Source organism: Schistocerca piceifrons, chromosome 1 (genome assembly GCF_021461385.2).
Source record: "Schistocerca piceifrons isolate TAMUIC-IGC-003096 chromosome 1, iqSchPice1.1, whole genome shotgun sequence".
Lineage (NCBI taxonomy): Eukaryota > Metazoa > Arthropoda > Insecta > Orthoptera > Acrididae > Schistocerca > Schistocerca piceifrons.
The window spans coordinates 687,393,264-687,412,630 of record NC_060138.1 but is presented as its reverse complement, the minus strand read 5'-3'; the positions used below and the strand labels follow the sequence as shown (position 1 = coordinate 687,412,630).

At 37.3% G+C, this 19,367-nt stretch overlaps 1 protein-coding gene across 5 annotated transcripts in view; it reads right to left on the bottom strand.

Moving 5' to 3' along the window:
• LOC124709616 (tumor susceptibility gene 101 protein) overlaps positions 1-19,367 on the bottom strand; it is a 162,724-nt gene that overhangs the window by 138,953 nt on the left and 4,404 nt on the right. For all 5 annotated transcript variants that reach the window (XM_047240854.1, XM_047240853.1, XM_047240855.1 and 2 more), the window contains exon 3: positions 4,048-4,132. In XM_047240854.1, the coding sequence (XP_047096810.1) occupies positions 4,048-4,132 (85 nt within the window). The remainder of the gene's footprint in view (positions 1-4,047; positions 4,133-19,367) is intronic.

The window sequence follows — 19,367 nt, the reverse complement described above, 5'->3', positions numbered from 1 at the left end:
GAAGTTTTACTGCTGAAAGAAGAGGCTTTTCTTGTTGCAGAGTACAAATATAAACATGGAAACAAGGAGCAAACAAGGCAGTATGTTGGAGTGGTCACAAATGTTGGTGCTACAGAAGTAAGTGTGAAATTCTTGTGCCCACACAAGAACAGTAAAAACATATTTGTTTCCTAATGTGCCCAATGACGACACAATACAAAAAATGCAAATTTCAGGAATACTTCCCACACCAGTTGAGAAGAGAGGAATGTTCATTTTTCAAGGAGATGTGCTTTAGACTCGAAGACAATTGTTTATTTAAAGTGTTTGCAACTTAATTTAGAATGATGAGTGAGAAAAATTATTTTGACGTTTTAGTTAAATTACTTTGTTTGTTTCTGTCTGTTTCTAATATTTCAGTTAAGAACTGTAAAAAAATGTTATTTAAATTATGCAAAATAAAAACTTAGCTGTAATATATAAAATTCATTATATCATTCCATATTACTTATTCATAACAAAAGGCTACCTTAAAATGTGTAAAATGTTACCAAAATCAAATAAAAAGCATGTAGAATTTTAAAAAAGGCAGTAACTGTCCAAATTCGCCCTCTATGTACTGTAACTTCGGACAGAGATTTTAAAAGCACATCCCCAATCCATGGGGTGACTTCGGACAGTTTATTTAACTTCCTCAGATAAATATACCTACACATACAATTTCTGGTTCTGGGATATTTTATTCGTTACACATATACCCTACCACTTCCACAACAATCAATTTAATCTAACAATATAGACGAAAGTTACAATCAAAATAATGACAAAACTGTCCGAAATCACCCCGTCTGACAGTACATCACTCAATACTTTCTCTGTGATTAGTGGAGACATTTATCACAGCAATATGCAAGAATTTCTCAACATAAAATTCCATTAACACCCAAGGAATCTGAGTTTCATAACATCATCCAATTTTCACACAAGAAAAAGTGTGTTGAATCTATTAGCAAAAATCAATTCTGGCATAGAATATTCAATAAGAGTTTTGTAATGTTCTTAGAACTGGGTAATTCCCACATTTCACTAAAAATATACCTTTACTTAGATGTTACAACAACAGGTAAGATTTGTGATACATTTCAACTAAAGGTACATACAACAATTTGAATTTCTCACCAACTGAATCTCTGCTTAAATGGACGATATGTAAACATCAAATTCCACAACAGCTGACAATTGGTCTCCCTCCACTGTTAACCATAAGAAGATTGCTAATCAATAAAAATGATTTTGTCAAGTGCAAAGTAAAAGCCTCAATCACAAGTCAACAAGTTGTTGTCACCATTGTCTTAGTCTGAAGATTAGTCTAATGCAGCTCTGCATGATACTCTATCCTGTGCAAGCCTCTTCCAAGTAATTTTCGCAACCTAAATCCATTTAAAACAGCTACTGTAACTGGCCTTTTGTTTCCCAACACTCTTTCCCCCACACTTCCTTTTACTCCCAAACTGATAATTCCTTCATGCCTCATGATGTGTTGTATCAACTGACTCCATCTTGTGTCAAATTGTGCCACAGATTTCTTTTTTCTCCAACCTGCTTCACTAATAATAATAATAATAATAATAATAATAACAAAATTTTATTGTCATTTGGCTGATTACAGCAAAAGACAAAGTCAAGAGCATATATTTCTACATAAACTACAATATTGATGTAAACTGGTTTACATAAAATAGGTACACAATAGAATGCAGTATTTTCTTCTTCAAAAAATTCATCAGGGGTGTAAAACGGATTGTTCACTAGTTATTTCATCTACCCACCTAATCTGCATCATTCTTCTGTAACACAACATTTTGAAAGCTTCTGTTCTGTTCTTGTTTTAACTGTGTATCGTCCACACGAAACCACATTCCACACAAATACCTTTCAGGAGTTCTTAACACTTAAATTTATATTCAAAGCTGAACAATTTTAATTTTTTACGAACTGCTTTTCTTCCGATTGATCGTCTGCATTTTATATCCTCTATACTTCTGCCAACTTCTGTTATTTTACAGCCCAAATACTAAAACTCAATAACCACTTTCAATGTGCCATTTCTTAATTTAACTTCTTCTGCATAAGCTGATTTACTCTGACTACATTCCATTATCCTTGTTTTACTTTTGTTAATATTTTTCATATTAACTATTTTCAAGGTATGAACCATTTAATTCAACTGCTAGTTTAGTCCTCTGCCATATATGAAAGAGTTACAATATCTTTACTAAATGTTAAAATTGTGAACTATGATCTGACTTCCAAAGATACATGACAGCTTAGAATATGCAAAAACAGCCAGACCCAAGCACAGAAAATAATTGGAGTGTAAATAATGTTAATGTAACTGGTTGAGTCAAGGCTTCATAAGCTGTTATCAACAGTTCACCTTAGCAAAAACTGAAAACACTGGCATTTGAGGGCAACAGCTTGCAGTAAAGCAAAGTTTACAATATCTTTTAACTGTTATGGGCAAGTTATTTGTTTAGGTAGTTTTATATGACAAGCAATATACAACCTAGAAGTTGTAGGTGGTGCTTTACATGTTGAAGTGAAGTGCACAACGGAACAAGAACCTAGTACAAACAAAGAAAATCCAGCTGTTTTGGGCTGCAGACCTAGACTTACCATAGAAAATCAAAGACCTATAAGTAAGCATAAGTGAAATGCAGAAAGTGAAATGGTGAAGGTGATGAAATCTGGTGCTTTCCTAAGGCAGCAACACAAAGTAAAACTAGGGGTAGAAAAAAAGAGAAATCAACAGTACTGAGAATTTAAAAAAGTGCTGAATTGAATTTCAAACCTTTGACAGATTGAAGAAACTGAAAACTAATTTTAAAGCACATTACATCTGAAAAAATAACAAAAAATAAATACAAGGCTTCAAGAAAAGTGATATTAGATTAATTTTCTCATAGTCAAGATGGTGAAATCTTTTACACAATGTGTCTGATTGTGAAAATATGGACTTAAAAATGATGATGATCTAGGGACTAGAAATAAATGCTGTAGTTTGCAGGAAAGAACAATGAAGTCCTATTTGCAGGGCAAGTAAAGGAGAAAGAAGACAAACTAAAATTCATGCGGCCAAGTCTACTGATATTTTTGCACTTTGTATCACTAATTTCGAAGCATGTGTATCTATAGATAATTTATATAGAAGTATGCACGAACTATGATGTAAAATTTGATCTTTAGTTTATTATGAGGAACTGTGTCAAAAATTTTAAAGTTGTTCAATGTATTGTAGTAATTAACAGTGCTAATATCAAAAAGAAAATTAACATGCTTCAGAGTGATGGTAACAACTCACTGAATCTCCCACCCTCACCTAAACAGCTACACTGCACCAGCTCAATGTAGCTCTCTCTCTCTCTCTGTGTGTGTGTGTGTGTGTGTGTGTGTGTGTGTGTGTGTGTGTGTGTGAGAGAGAGAGAGAGAGAGAGAGAGAGAGAGAGAGAGAGAGAGAGAGAGAGAACTCTAGACTGAAAAAGGATTCTCCCAAGAGCTAGTGAAGTTTTCCGTCTTGTTTATGCACCTCGCAATGACTCAACACTTCAACTGTTTGGTGAGTGATTATCTTTAGTTATCTTTAGTCTGTCACTAGCTGCTCAGCTGTGTATACTACTCAGCTTTCCCAATGCAAAATAAGCACAATAATCACAGTTGCACCATACAGGAACAAGTAAGTCACAACAGGTAAGCACATGCACCCAGCCTTACTCTGTCGATAAAATTCTTCCTCCATAACTTTTTTTCCGGTAACTTATGGTCACATTTACAAAACAAAAACCAAATATAATGAAAATCACATTTCAAGTATTGCAACTCAGATGTGTGAGCTTTCCCTTACTTAGACACATTAAAATTGTAATATTACAGTAAGTGAAGAGTGAATGTTGAAATGGAGGGAATACAGAAATGTAAAATAACTGGGTGCACAACTTAAACAACATATAAGACCGTATTAACTACCTATCATCAAATTGTCAATATTTTAGTTCTTACACTTAAACTCACCAAATGGTTCATAGTGAGCCCCTAGGCCACGGTACTGGTCTAGAGCATTCATAACATCATTTCTTGTTGCATCAGGATTCTGGTACTGCAATAAAAACAACAAAATAAAAACCGTATCCAGCTGCCATACAACAATGCATCATCATTTCCTAAGAAACTATTACTGCTAAATATTTTCTAACAAAGGAAACATTATGACACCATTATTTCTGGAGGTTTACTGACCCCTTTGCACCAAAAATGGACACTGAAACAGTATACAGAAAACAGGAAAAATCCAAACAATAGTAGACATTCTAAAACTCTGAAACATGTCACACCTATACAATAATTTACTGGTGCTGCTATACATCAGCGCCCCCCCCCCCCCCCTTTTTTTTTTACACCCAGACTATCCACTTACACAGTGGTGGATGTACAAGTCATTTCACCATTACGGCAGAAGAAGACATAAAAATAAATTTCTTGGGCGTTATTAAATACACTGAAGGGGCAAAAATCACGGGATAGTGATATGCTTGTACACATATAGAGCTTTGGTGGAGCTGTCATTTACACTCACGTGATTCATTTGAAAAGGTTTCTGATGTGATTATGGCTGCATGACACGAATTAACAGACTTTGAATGCAGAATGATAGTTGAAGCTAGACGCATCAGAAATCATTAGGGACTTCAATATTCCAAGTTACACTTTGTCCAGAGAATGCCGAAAATACCAGACTTCAGGTATTACCTATCACCACAAACAATGCGGTGACCAACAGCCTTCATTTAATGACCAAGAACAGTAGCATTCACATAAAGTTGTCAGTGCTAACAAACCAGCAACACTGTGAGGGATGTATGACAAATGTATCTGTTAGGACAGTGTGGCAAAATCTGGCATTAATGGGCTATGGCAGCAGACAACTGACACGAGTGCCTTTGCTAACAGCATGACATCACCTGCAGTGCCTCTCCTGGTCTCGGGACCATTTCGGTTGGGCCCCTAGATGACTGGAAAACTGTGGCCTGGTCAGATGAATCCCAGTTTCAGTTGGTAGGAGCTGATGGCAGGTTTTGAGTGTGGCACAGATCCCACAAAGCCATGGATACAATTTGTAAACAAGGCACTGTGCAAGCTGTTGGTGGCTCCATAATGATGTGGGCTGTGTTTACATGGAATGGACTGGTTCCTTTAGTTCAACTGAACCGATCATTGGCTGGCTGCTTGGAGAGCATTTGCAGCCATTCATGGACATCATGCTCCCAAACTATGACAGAATTTTTATGGCTGACAATGCACCATGTCACTGGACCATGATTGTTTGCAATTAGTTTTAAGAACATTTTGGACAACTCAAGCAAATGATTTGGCCACCCAGATCGCCTGACATGAATTCCATCGAAAATTTACGGAATATAATCAAGAGCTCAGTTCGTGCACCACATCCTGCACGAGCCACCTGCAGAGGCAGAATGGCTCAATATTTCTGCAGTGAACTTCCAATGATTTGTGGAGCCATGTCACACGAGTTGTAGCACTATGCTGGGCAAAAGGAAGTCCAACACGATATTAGGAGGTATCCCATGACTTTTGTCACCTCAGTTTACAGATGAAAGTTAATTAATGTTGCAGAATATCTTGCAAAACCATCACACTGTCAGCAGACCACAAAAGGGGCATAATAGGGGGAGAACATTTTAACAAAAGCAGATATCACATATTAACCTACTGCAATAATGTAGGTAGTGGTGGGGAGAGACAATGAAGGGACAAAGGGAGGAGGGGAATCAAAATGGTAAACTGTAAAAAAAATTCAGTACAAACAACACAAGCAAAACAAAATTTAACAAATCTGGCATCTATGAGTTAATTGTTGCTCATGTCAAAGTCTATACATATCTCTGAAAGCAGACATCTGCAGGTTAAACCAACCATTAAATTGTACAACACGAAAGTCTGAAAAACAAACTGACCTCTCTAAGCATGACGTGATTCTGAAAATATTTTGTAAGCACCCCAAAAAACTTAAAACAGCTGACAAACTTCACCATGCACACACTTTAAACCATAGCTTAAAGTAAAGTTATTAAGATTGTTTTATCCTGAAAAACAACCAACCAGCTGTGTTTGTAGTTAACTAGAGACATATAAGCTGTGATAATTTACAGTCATTCAGAACAATGAAGAGGTTGTAAACAAAAACTGAACAGGTCATACTGGTGCGTGTAACGATTTGAAACAGAAATCTACTTCAACAGACTGATAGAAAATTTATAATTTTAACATCTGGAATGGTGAAAATACAGAATCCCAATGTTCCTTAATGGCATATTATACAATGCAAGTAAATAATGAGAACTACAAGTATCTGTGGGGCTAAGTCGATCTCACAGATGTGCCACGTGATAAAGGATTTTCAATGGCAAATTTGTGCTAGTGTTTGCTGAAATATTTGTAAGACTCATAAACGTGTCTTTCAATGACCACTGTTTACTTTAACACTCAGTCTAAAACCAATTATTGTGATTATCAATTGTTTCATATGACAGTGCTCTCTCAATAACTTGAGCGGTCACATCAACCACATTAGTATGTGAACAATGCTCATGCATGTAAGGAGTGATCATCAGTGCCATACTCTTAAGAATGTGCAGATTTTTGTGTCTGTTTTTGTAGAATAAACTGTACAGTTACCTGTTTCTATCTGAAGTCATTTGAAGAATTAAATGAAATCTATAAATTAAATTAAGAGACATGTAAAAGGACTCCTTACATCAGCCAAATAACATAAAACACAATGATCCCTCTGCCTGCTATATCTTCAATCAAGGACTGCACTCCATATTTAATGTGCTTTTTGGTGTTAATAATAATGAATACAATTTAAAAGATCTGTATTACACAATACCCTACTCTCAAATGAGTATTTTGGTGCATATTATGAAAAAAACTAAATGCCCTCTTAGTAAACTATTTGGAAAAATATATATATATAGTTCAGAAGCCTACTCATTATGGAAATATATTGGAACTTGCAACAACAAACAGACCTGGCCTCCTTGGAGGTTTCAACACTGAAACTGGTACCAATGACTGTGAGGCAGTCAAAGCAACAATGATCATAATACTACAAAAGTGCAACTAAAACGCGTACAAACCTCTACATGTTTAGTGAGCTAGATAACGAGGCAGCTGTGTCATACCTCAAAGAGGAACTTAACACATTCACCTCTGAGCAGGCTTCTGTAGTACAACTGTGGCTCAGGTTTAACCCTTGAGTAGGCGTGCTGATTTTCTTAACACGAGCAGGTGCGTGGTGTATTTTGTACACATGTAAAGAATAGCTGTTTTTTCCCCCCCAAGGTAAACGTGAATGAGCAAAAGCACAGTTTAACCTTGGTTTAATCAAACAATCATAAAATAAACTCATATAAGTTAAATCACTGTTTAATTAAACAATAACACAATGTAGCTTTCGCTGGATCATTCTGTTGCCTTGTACAAGTGCTACTCCTCAGCAATGGACCCCTCAGAGCATTAAACAGTGCAGTTGCATCAGACCCCTCCCAACTGCTTATTCAATTACTAATTATCTTGTAGACAACTGCCTCATTGTGGGGTTACACTGCTAGCTCAGAATCTGAGTGATAGATCGTAAATTTTTTCTCACCTAGCTCGCAGTTTTTATGACAACATACCACTTATCACTGTATTAGCTGAGGCAATGATGAAGGAATAGGTAGAGGCTCGCAATTGGAAAACAACAACAGAATGTCACACGACAATGTTATTTGTGATTGGCAGACTTTATATGTAGGCATGCCTGCTCGACGGTTAATAGAATAGCTGACCAAGCACTGGATGGATATGAGCTTAGCAGAACAGTTCATGGTGGGAAACACTTTCCATGATACAAAATCGCTGTAAAGGAATTTCTGAAGAAATAGTAATGACTGCATAATAGTTTAAAATAAAGCATTGTGAAATAGATACAAACATGTTAAATGAAACGTGCTTAGCAGGCGAAACGACAAGATAAGATGTGAAGCCTACTGACTACGATAGCAGGATCTTATTGAAAGATCTCTCACAAAACCTAAGAAATTCTAGTCATGAAGGATGTCAGTGGCACCAGGGTAGTGTCAAGATGCTCACAGATGCACAGGAACAGAAACAGAGGGTAGCAAAGTGAAAGTTTAGTGTCTGAGAAACAGTTAAATTCGTTAAAATTAAACAATATTCTAGGGTCCAATTATATCTCTATCAGACTGTATACATAATTAGCAGCTGAATTAGCCCCTTATTTAACTACAACACACTGTAGATCCCTTGAACAAACTGTTTCATTCAGCAGTTTGGAGTAAGCACAGGTCACGGCCACCTATATGGAGGTTAGCAGAAGTGATCCACAAAACTACTGTCCAACGTCACTGAAATCCATCTGTTGCGTTTTTTTAGCGCATATTTTGAGCTCTATCAAAATGACCTTCATACAAATTAGCATGGGTTCCACCTCGAACTTTTGTCACATGGCATCCTGAAAGCCATGGATCAAGGCAATCGAGTGAATGCTGAATGTTCTATTTCTTGACTTCTGAAAAGCATTTGACTTGGTACCACACCAACATTTTTTAACAAAACTACTATCATATGAGATATCAAACACAATTTGTGACTCGATACAGGATATGTTGGTAGGGAGGAAATAGCATGTTGTCTTCAATGGGGAGTCACTGACAAAAGCAAAGTGTGCCCCAAGGGAGGGAATCATAACCAATGCTGTTCATGTTATGTAGCAATGATCTGGCAGACAATATTAATAGCAACCTTGGACTTTTTACAAATTGTCTAGTTACTTAAAATTAAGTACTATTTGAAAAACATTGCACAAATATTGGGTCAGATCTTAATATGATTTTCAGGTGGCACAGAGATTGGAAACTTCCTTTAAATGGGCAGACGTGTTGGATTGTACACTTCACTAAATCCAGTAAAGTACCAGGTGGTTATAATTAAACTTTCCCTATTTAACACATTATAATATGGAAACTAATGACTGTAAGAGTAACAAACTTGGTAGCATTAATGTCAAGGACCTGAGAAAGGGAAATAATGATGCAGAATGAATTCAGCTGAAACACTTTTAATGTGCTGCTACGGTACATCATACCATTACATACCGATACCATTACTGATACAAAAGGGGCTCAATATGACACCCATCAGTGTCCAGAAGATTCTGAAAGCACAGGATTGCATTCTGCACAGCAGAATGAAGCACGTCCATAGGTATGCTGGCTACCTCTCTTGATATGCTGTGCTTCAGATCAGTACATGTTTGAATGTTCCCCTGGTAAACCCAGTCCTCCACGTAGCCCCCCAACCATAAATCACAGGGAGTGATGTCAGGTGACTATGCCAGCCAAGCAATAGGAATAATTTGATCATTTCCAAGTGAGTTTCAGAGAAGCAGGTAAACTTCATGAGAAATGTGCAGTGGGGCCCCGTCTTGCATGAAAACATCTCAGTTCAATGTGTGTCTCTCCTGCTGGCGAAGCATATCACAGTAACGCTGACCAGACACGCTGCACATCCTTGGTCCTTGAATGCCATCCTGTTCTAAACAATGGGCCAATAATGAATGCAGCCGTGAAACCGCACCATACAGTGACGCGTTCAGCATACAGAGGAATTTCATGCACAGTGATTCGAGGTGAAGAGCCCCGCATTCACCAATTCTCTGTGTTCACTGCACCCTCAGAGAAAAATGAGCTTTGACTGTCCATAGGATTATCCAGGGCTAGGCCTTGTCAACTTCAATCCTCGTGAGAAAGTGGAGAGTGAAGTCAACATGTTGTCATGTGTCCTGCGGTGCAAGCTGCTGTATGTTGAGAATGGTTCGAAGCACCTTCCGTTCAGTGGATCATAGAATGTTCAACTGTTATGACACAGTATGCGCACTGCCTGACGATTGGGAATTGTGCACAGTGTTGTCTGCTATAGCAACAGTGATTTCATCAACCACCTGTGGTGCAATCGGTCATCGGCCTCTCTGTGTAGTGATGTCCAGTTCTTGAGTTGATTCGAACTTTCTCATCATTAGCTTAATTTTGAGCTTGATGTCCTGCAGTATATGTTAATGACAAACTCAACTGCTTGAACATGCCATAAAAGGCTGAAACCTGGGTTGTAATTACACAGACAACAATACAGTCAAATGGTGGTATGTTCATTTAAAAGTTATTGTATGACTGTTGCTCAGTGACGTCAAAAACTGTTTCTTCATCATGTTCCTCACAGCAGGTGGAGAAAGAGGACCCTTCTGTAATCCTTTCAGCCGCCGATATTCAATGACTGACCACAGTACCCGGTAGCCATAGTTGGAACTGGACAGTGGCGCTGTGACACATGTAAATCATGCACTCCATACTCTGGACATTAATGCTACCAAGTTTAGTACTCTTGCGGTAATTAGTTCCCATGATATAATGAGTTTAATAGGGAAAGTTTAATTATAACTAACCATTAGTATCCTATGACAACAATGTCAATCGATACAACCAATACTTATATAAGAAGAAACAGGAAATCGCTGAAAGAATGTGAGAACATTGTCATTAAAGAAAAAGCTAAATAAATTATAGCAGTCAAGTAGCCACTATATTCAAGAATCACTTCCCTGAAGCATCTGAGATGTTTGACAAGGGTACTACAAGTGATAAAGCAATAGAATATACGCAAGAAGAAATGCCACATACATACAGACAAATCAAAGTTAATCCATGTTCTGCCTCATAATCAAAAACTCTCAATGAGTAAGTAATATCTTTTAGTACTAAAACCTTGTTTCTCACATACAAGCAATGCATTCAGTTACAGATGCAATACATCACTATCACAAGGGATATTTCCATCTAGACTGAAATATCCGAATGTTTACAACAAACATGGCACAGCAGATGTTAATAGTTACCAACAAGTCTCACTGCATACCTCCTCCTTGATGGTACTGAAAATATCATGCACATAAGAATCATAAAACACCTGTTTCAAAATAATATACTGAGTCAGTTTAAAATTGGGTTTTTAATGGGCTCTCTAAGAACAGGCCAGTTTTCAATTCAAGAGTCAAATCACACAAAATCAGAATGACAATATACTGCCACAACAGCTATTTTCTGTTACTTGTCAAAAGCATTTTGATTGTGCAGTTCACAGAATTCTTCCAGAAAATTTCAAATATTACAACATCAGCGATCTAACTGATCTTGTCATTTTTTTACATCCTGTCTAACTTTGTGGATGCATAATGTTGCTTTAAGAACCTCTGGGGAGGGGGGATTTATACAATGAAACAGAACCTTCAGGGGGGTAACCAATACAGCTGTACCATAGAGATTGATACTATGCTCTTCTTATATCCAAAGGATTTTCCATCGTATATCCACGAAACAGAAACTGTTCACTTTGCTGATGATGCAAGTGTTACAATCAGGCTTGAAAAAGAGTAGCTCCAACACTCAAAAATATAAATACTGGTTCTCTACATCTGGACTTTCACTGAATTTATGTGAACAGCAACACCTGCTATTCAGGTGGCCTAGTGTACAAGACCTGACTAAACCTATGGAAATAATGCATGAGGGTAAATCAATAAATGTAACAGAACATTCTAAATTTTTAGATGTCTATATTGATAGAAACCTGAACTGACAGTCACATGTTACAGATCATCTTAAATATCTAAGTGGCAAAAGTGTGTTTATGCTCACAGAGGCTTTTCCATTGTGTGCTGTTACTGGCAGTGGCTCAACATGATGAATCATGAGAGGTCAACATGGTGAATTGTGAGAGAGATGTAGGTAGAGAATGAGATGCTAGTTCATAATTTCATATGGTTAGTAAATGAAATTTGCATGTACTTTGTTACATAAGGCTAGAATTTCACCAGATCACCAGAATTTTCAATAAAATTGGAAATAAGACATACAAATAGGATACTGTGATGATTAATGTGTATTTTGGGCTATGCTACACATCAAAATCTATTTGGGCAATCTTATTTTTGTGCTGGGATTCGTTGGCTCACCAACTCACAAGCAAATTACCACAGTCCAACTTGAACCTAATCTACAAAATTTTTTAATAGGAGAGCTCCAAGAAATGAGAGACAAAATAGAAGAGCCATTTGAACCACAAGGATACAAGTTTATAAAAGGAAACCAGGGCAAAGGGCATTGAAGGAATGCCCCAATTTGGAACAGGATTTGAAGTAAATATAAAAATAACAGATTCAGTAACTGCTTGTCAAGCAATACCACAAAGACCTGTAACTTTTAAACAATGAATAAAACTTACACAATAATAAATCTTCATTCTCCTACAAATGAATAAAGTATCTAACAAAAACAAAGGAAAATTTTGGGACCTTATCAAACAAACCATGAATAGATAAATAAGAGAAATGTGAAAATCTTATTGGGAGAATTCAATGCCTAGTTGGGAAAATAAACAAAATATCAAGACAATTGGAAAATGAAGCTCACATAACATAACAAACAAGAATGACCAAAGGCTCTTAGAACTCTGCAAAGAGCACAGCATCTATCTAAATCAACATACTTCAAGAGGTTGGTTGCTTTGGGGCAGGGGACCAAACAGTGAGGTCTTTGGTCCCATTGGATTAGGGAAGGATGGGAAATGAAGTCAGCTGTGCCCTTTCAAAGGAACCATCCTGGCATTTGCCTGAAGCAATTTAGGGAAATCACAGAAAACCTAAATCAGGATGGCTGGAGGTTTGAGCTATTGTCCTCCTGAATGCAAGTCCAGTGTGCTAACCACAGTGCCTTCTCACTTGGTACTTCAAGAAGAAGTCTAAGCTTAAAATGTGGAAATACACAGATTGGAGGAAGGGAGAATGGCATCTAGACCATGTCTATATACATAAAAAATTTTCATAAGGAAACTTACAACATTAAAAGTATTGGGAAATGTAGATATAGACTCAGGCCACTACTTAGTTAAAATAAAAATCAAATTTGCTATGTCAGAGGGAAAGAATGGAAAAATCAATAAAAACGAATGGGAGCTACAACCCACATCAGCTAATGAAAAATGACAAATATCAACAAGTAACACACACCATTCACTTGACAGATGATCTAGGAGAACTGGTACCAAGCCTCAAAACCAAGCCAAGAATCTATCTCCCTTGAACACCAGAAAGTAAAAAATTCCATGAAGAAAGACACCAGTCATGATTAAAGCTTCAAAGACAAAAAATGCCATCAACCTCAAAATGAAAGGAAAAGATTCACTCAAAACATTAGGAGACTCAAAAGAGGACTTCATAAAGACATAATAAATTTTATAGAAGGTAATAACAACAAAACCAATTTCAGAAACTACTACAAAATTTTTGGGAAACAACAGCATGAGCCTCCTACACTAATACTAAAGGATGAAGATGGAAGAATGGCACACTGTAACACAGAAAATACTGAAATCATGGCAAAAGCATTTAATAAACTTATGAAATGTAAAGAACTCTTACAAATCAATGTAAATATCCTGATAAAAACTAAACCCACCAAATTTGACCCTCCAACTTTCAAAAACTAGAAAATAATTGTAAGGCATTTGGAGAAGATAAGTTTTTTTCCATGTGGAAACATTCAAGTGATGCAATTAAGTACTCCATGCAAATGGCTCTAACAAAAGTTTGGATAACAGAACAATTCCCAGAACATTGGATAACAGCCACCATTCACCTAATAAACAAGGAAGGAGATAAGAGCAATCTGGACAACTACAGCTGGACCATTCTGCTAGACTGCACATACAAGATTTTATCCAAAATCTTATATGGAAGAATCATGGAACAACTAGTGTAGGACTTAGAAGAATATCTGGGACGTGTCAGACCATGGAGAAGCTGTGCAGATCAGATCATTAGTTTAAACGTAATTATGGCATACTACAGAAAATGGAACAAATCTCTGTTAGTAACATTTGCAGACTTTTAAGATGGCATATGACTGCCTTAACAGACCTTCAGCATTAAAAATTTTAAGAAAGCTACCACTTCTCTCAAGATGTATGAGACAGGCGAAATACCCACAGACTTCAAGAACAATATAATAATTCCAATCCCAAAGAAAGCAGGTGTTGACAGATGTGAAAATTACCAAACTATCAGTTTAATAAGTCACAGCTGCAAAATACTAACGCGAATTCTTTACAGACGAATGGATAAACTGGTAGAAGCGGACCTCGGGGAAGATCAGTTTGGATTCCGTAGAAATGTTGGAACACGTGAGGCAATACTAACCTTACGACTTATCTTAGAAGAAAGATTAAGAAAAGGCAAACCTACGTTTCTAGCATTTGTAGACTTAGAGAAAGCTTTTGACAACATTAACTGGAATACTCTCTTTCAAATTCTGAAGGTGGCAGGGGTAAAATACGGGGAGCGAAAGGCTATTTGCAATTTGTACAGAAACCAGATGGCAGTTATAAGAGTCGAGGGGCATGAAAGGGAAGCAGTGGTTGGGAAAGGAGTGAGACAGGGTTGTAGCCTGTCCCCGATGTTATTCAATCTGTATATTGAGCAAGCAGTAAAGGAAACAAAAGAAAAATTCGGAGTAGGTATTAAAATTCATGGAGAAGAAGTAAAAACTTTGAGGTTCGCCGATGACATTGTAATTCTGTCAGAGACAGCAAAGGACTTGGAAGAGCAGTTAAACGGAATGGACAGTGTCTTGAAAGGAGGATATAAGATGAACATCAACAAAAGCAAAATGAGGATAATGGAATGTAGTCAAATTAAGTCGGGTGATGCTGAGGGGATTAGATTAGGAAATGAGACACTTAAAGTAGTAAAGGAGTTTTGCTATTTAGGGAGTAAAATAACTGATGATGGTCGAAGTAGAGAGGATATAAAAGGTAGACTGGCAATGGCAAGGAAATAGTTTCTGAAGAAGAGAAATTTGTTAACATCGAGTATAGATTTAAGTGTCAGGAAGTCGTTTCGGAAAGTATTTGTATGGAGTGTAGCCATGTATGGAAGTGAAACATGGACGATAACCAGTTTGGACAAGAAGAGAATAGAAGCTTTCGAAATGTGGTGCTACAGAAGAATGCTGAAGATAAGGTGGGTAGATCACGTAACTAATGAGGAGGTATTGAATAGGATTGGGGAGAAGAGAAGTTTGTGGCACAACTTGACTAGAAAAAGGAATCGGTTGGCAGGACATGTTTTGAGGCATCAAGGGATCACGAATTTAGCATTGGAGGGCAGCGTGGAGGGTAAAAATCGTAGAGGGAGACCAAGAGATCAATACACTAAGCAGATTCAGAAGGATGTAGGTTGCAGTAGGTACTGGGAGACGAAGAAGCTTGCACAGGATAGAGTAGCATGGAGAGCTGCATCAAACCAGTCTCAGGACTGAAGACCACAACAACAACAACCACTTCTCTAAAACTAATTAAACTAATACAACTTACTCTAACCAATACCAAACCAAAAGTCAAATTTAGCGATAAAATGAATACCACACTTGTCTCATTTGGAGTCGCTTAACCGAATAGGCACATAAAATTCCACTTTGAAAACTATTCTGTTTGTAACAGGAAACAAACTGACACATTCCATTAACACTGGGTGTCATATGAAATACATGACAAGCTACATTTGTTTGGGCTGGTCTCTGGTACACACTGCAAAAACAATATTACAGATATCTTCAGAAACACCACAGAAAATGCATCTAATGACGATCAGATAATGAGAGAATGGCACAAGGACAATCCAAAGGATTGGAAGAGCACAAAATTATACAAGTTCAAACTGCTTGGGATCTGCTGATGATCTTGATCTCCTTGGCCAACAATGTTCAAGAAACCAGACAACAAGTTAAACTGCTACAAGAAATATCACAGACAATCAGGCTCAGAATAGCATTTAAAAGAAAATGAATGTGTGTGTGTGTGTGTGTGTGTGTGTGTGTGTGTGTGTGTGTGTGTGTGTGTGTGTGTGTGTGTGTGTGTGAACAGTAAAAAACATAATTTGCAAGATAATAATATAAAAATGGTGGAATATTAAGAGCAACATTAAATGGATTACAGAAATTAATGAAGACATAAGAGGACACCAACTACAGTAGATGACCTACTGTACGGCAATGAACATAAACATAATACAAATGAAGATCAGTAGAAGAACTATAGGTGGTGTGATAAAAAAAAAAAAAAATTGAAAGAATGAAGAAATTCTGGGCAGACAGAAGAGCATAAACTTTATATAGCAATAAATTATAACAATCCTTTATATAACCACTGTAGGCCAATTATTGAATCGTATTACTGAAATATTATTGAACTGAATAGGGTTACTAAATAATAACTACTCCATGTATAAACCCTTGTATAATCGACTAAAGTGGTCCAATGAAGGCCATGAAATAAATAAGTTGCAATAATAATATATGTAAATCAAACAAAATATTTAAAACAAAGATGCTGTGACTTACCAAATGAGAAAGCGCTGGTAAATAGACACAATAAAAAAAACACACAAACACACGCACACAAGTTTTTTTTTGTGTCTATCTACCAGTGCTTTCTCATTTGGTAAGTCACAGCATCTTTGTTTTATACATATTTTTTTTTCCCACGTGGAATGTTTCTTTCTATTATATTCAAACAAAATATTTATTATCACATACCATGCTTCATCCAATTATAGATTACGATATGGGTGACTAATCAATTCTAAGGCTACATACAGGGCAATAAATTTAATCTAAGTTTATAATACACATATTGTTACTTTTTCAGACATTACAGGAGGCCACTCACTGAAAAGCAGAATGAACTGGGAGGGGGTAACATCATGGAGAAAGGGGGATCTGCTGGTGCAGGATATGGGGAATGTGAGCTACCAGAGATGGAGCCCAGAACGAGTAAGGGAGCAAACAATATGTTGCAAGGATATGACCCTTTCGCATGGTTCAGAGAGGCTGGTGGTGCAGGGGAGGGATTTGATTCCTGTGGCAGGGGGTTGGGATGGGAGTGGCATAGGGATGGATTAGAATGTAGTGCAGGTTGGGTGAGTGATGGAACATCGCTTTAGGAGAGATGGAAAGTATCTTGTGTAGGCTGTACCTCACTTCATGGATGATTCTGTGTGACAAGGAGGTGCTCCTTCATGGCTAATTCTTGGGTTTAGTGGAAGTTTGGGGGTGTTTGAGGATATGGCACAGGAAATCTTTTTTACAGACAAAGTTAGGTGGGGTAGTCACTGTTCTGCACTCATAGGCAGCACACCGCACCTGGTACACACGGCATTCGGAGTCCACAGCGCAGCTACAACACCTGAAGATGGGCTTCCAACAGAAATTTACAGCTGAAGTGGTATTTTTAACAACTGCTAAAAATAATAATAATAATAATAATAATAATAATGTGATTGGGTAATGGAGGCTCAAAATGGGTCGAGAAATTGGAAACAATGCTTGCAAGAGATTTATAGTTGCACATAAGAAATTAGTTCAACTGAAAATGAGAACATAGCTCACGGCTGCAAGCTAGTCCATTAGTCCATTTTCTCTATGCAAATCTCACTGGAGTGGTCAGCACTGACTGAATGTTACAAAAAAAAAAAAAATGCCAAAATCACAAAAGATGTGAGGCTGGGTTGCTTATTGTCAGAGCTGATATTTAATTTGTGTATTGATGAGACACTGAGAGATATAAACGACTCTTGAAGAAAAAAATTTCATGATCCACTAGTAACATATGAGTGGTCCCCAAAAGTAAACAGGAAGTGAATTAGATGCTTAATGAAATGGAACATATGCCAGCTGATCATTACAGTATGAACCTAAGCTAGAAGCAACCTGAGACAATAGTGTGCACAACAGATGGGCATGCTGGATGACTAAGTGTCCAACTTGGGCATGACTCTGGAAGAAGACGAATTATACTGCATCGGAAATAGAACAGATGAAGAATGAAGATGCAAGAAGGCAAAGTAACAGGGGATTTCTATAAAAAGAAACAACAGTTAACACCCACAAATATAAAAACTGAGACCAAACAAACTTAATTAAAAGCAATGTTTGGGCATAGGGTGGTATAACCATAAAATGTGAACAATGGGAAAGACATAAATGAAATGATCAGAAGCCACTGAAATGTGCTATTATAGGAGACTGTTGCAGATCAGATGCAATGATCAAGTAAGGAATGAAAAACATATTGCGAAGAGTTAAGGAGAAAAAATGGAAACAAAGAATGAATCAAAAAGATCAGTCTGATGATGTTCCCAGCTGGGTAAATGTGGCAAAAGCTACAGTGTTTTGTTTTACCTTTGACTTGGGCATAGCTGCTCGAAATTCTGACTACTGTTTCTTAGCAATGTAATTTTACGATTTACCAACTGTTCATTCTGATGAAGCCACCTGTAATAAATGTCTAAATCCAGGTCAATGTACACCTAATGTTAACGTGCAACACATTGGCTGTTTAACCTTATATTGGAATCAAAAAGAGATAATAGTAGGCCACACATTCCAGGATTAATAAACAATGCGTTTCCAAGCTGACAGACCAATGACATCATTTACATGGCAGATATGTGAGCCATAAGGAGTGATGAATGGATGACATCATTAACAACACAAAACTTCAACAAAACAAAAACCAACAAACTAACTGGATGACCACAGGGGTAGGAGATGTGGATGAGGATATCCTTTCTTAAGAACATGAAACCTATCAAAAACTTGAAGATATCAGCCAACAGAGGAAAAATAAAACTAACTGAATCGCCACAGGTAGATGATGATATCCTTTATTAAGAACATGAAACCTGTTAAGAACTTGAAGATATCAGCCAACAGAGGAAAAATACAGCCCCCCCCCCCGCCCATGAGGGTAATAGAAATGATGTTAAAAAAAAAAAAAAAAAAGATATCTTTGCTCCATTGATTTGGTCCCATCTGGGGGAGGGGGAATCATGTAGTAGTTGAATAGTCAGACCAGGCTGTAGGAACTCTGATGCCTTGATGTCAGCATCACTCTCATAAAAAGAACAATTGCCAGCAAATGAAGTGGGGGGGGGGGGAAGGGGGAGAAGGGGGGGGGGGAAGAGAGAGAGAGAGAGAGAGAGAGAGAGAGAGAGAGAGAGAGAGAGAGATATGTAAAGACAGTGTTGACCATGCAATACTTTTGCATAAACTGACAAATTGTGGGATTAGGGAAAAAGCTCAACCACAATCCATATCATAACTGAGAGTAGGAAATTGAAGGTTGTCTTTTAAGTCAACAAA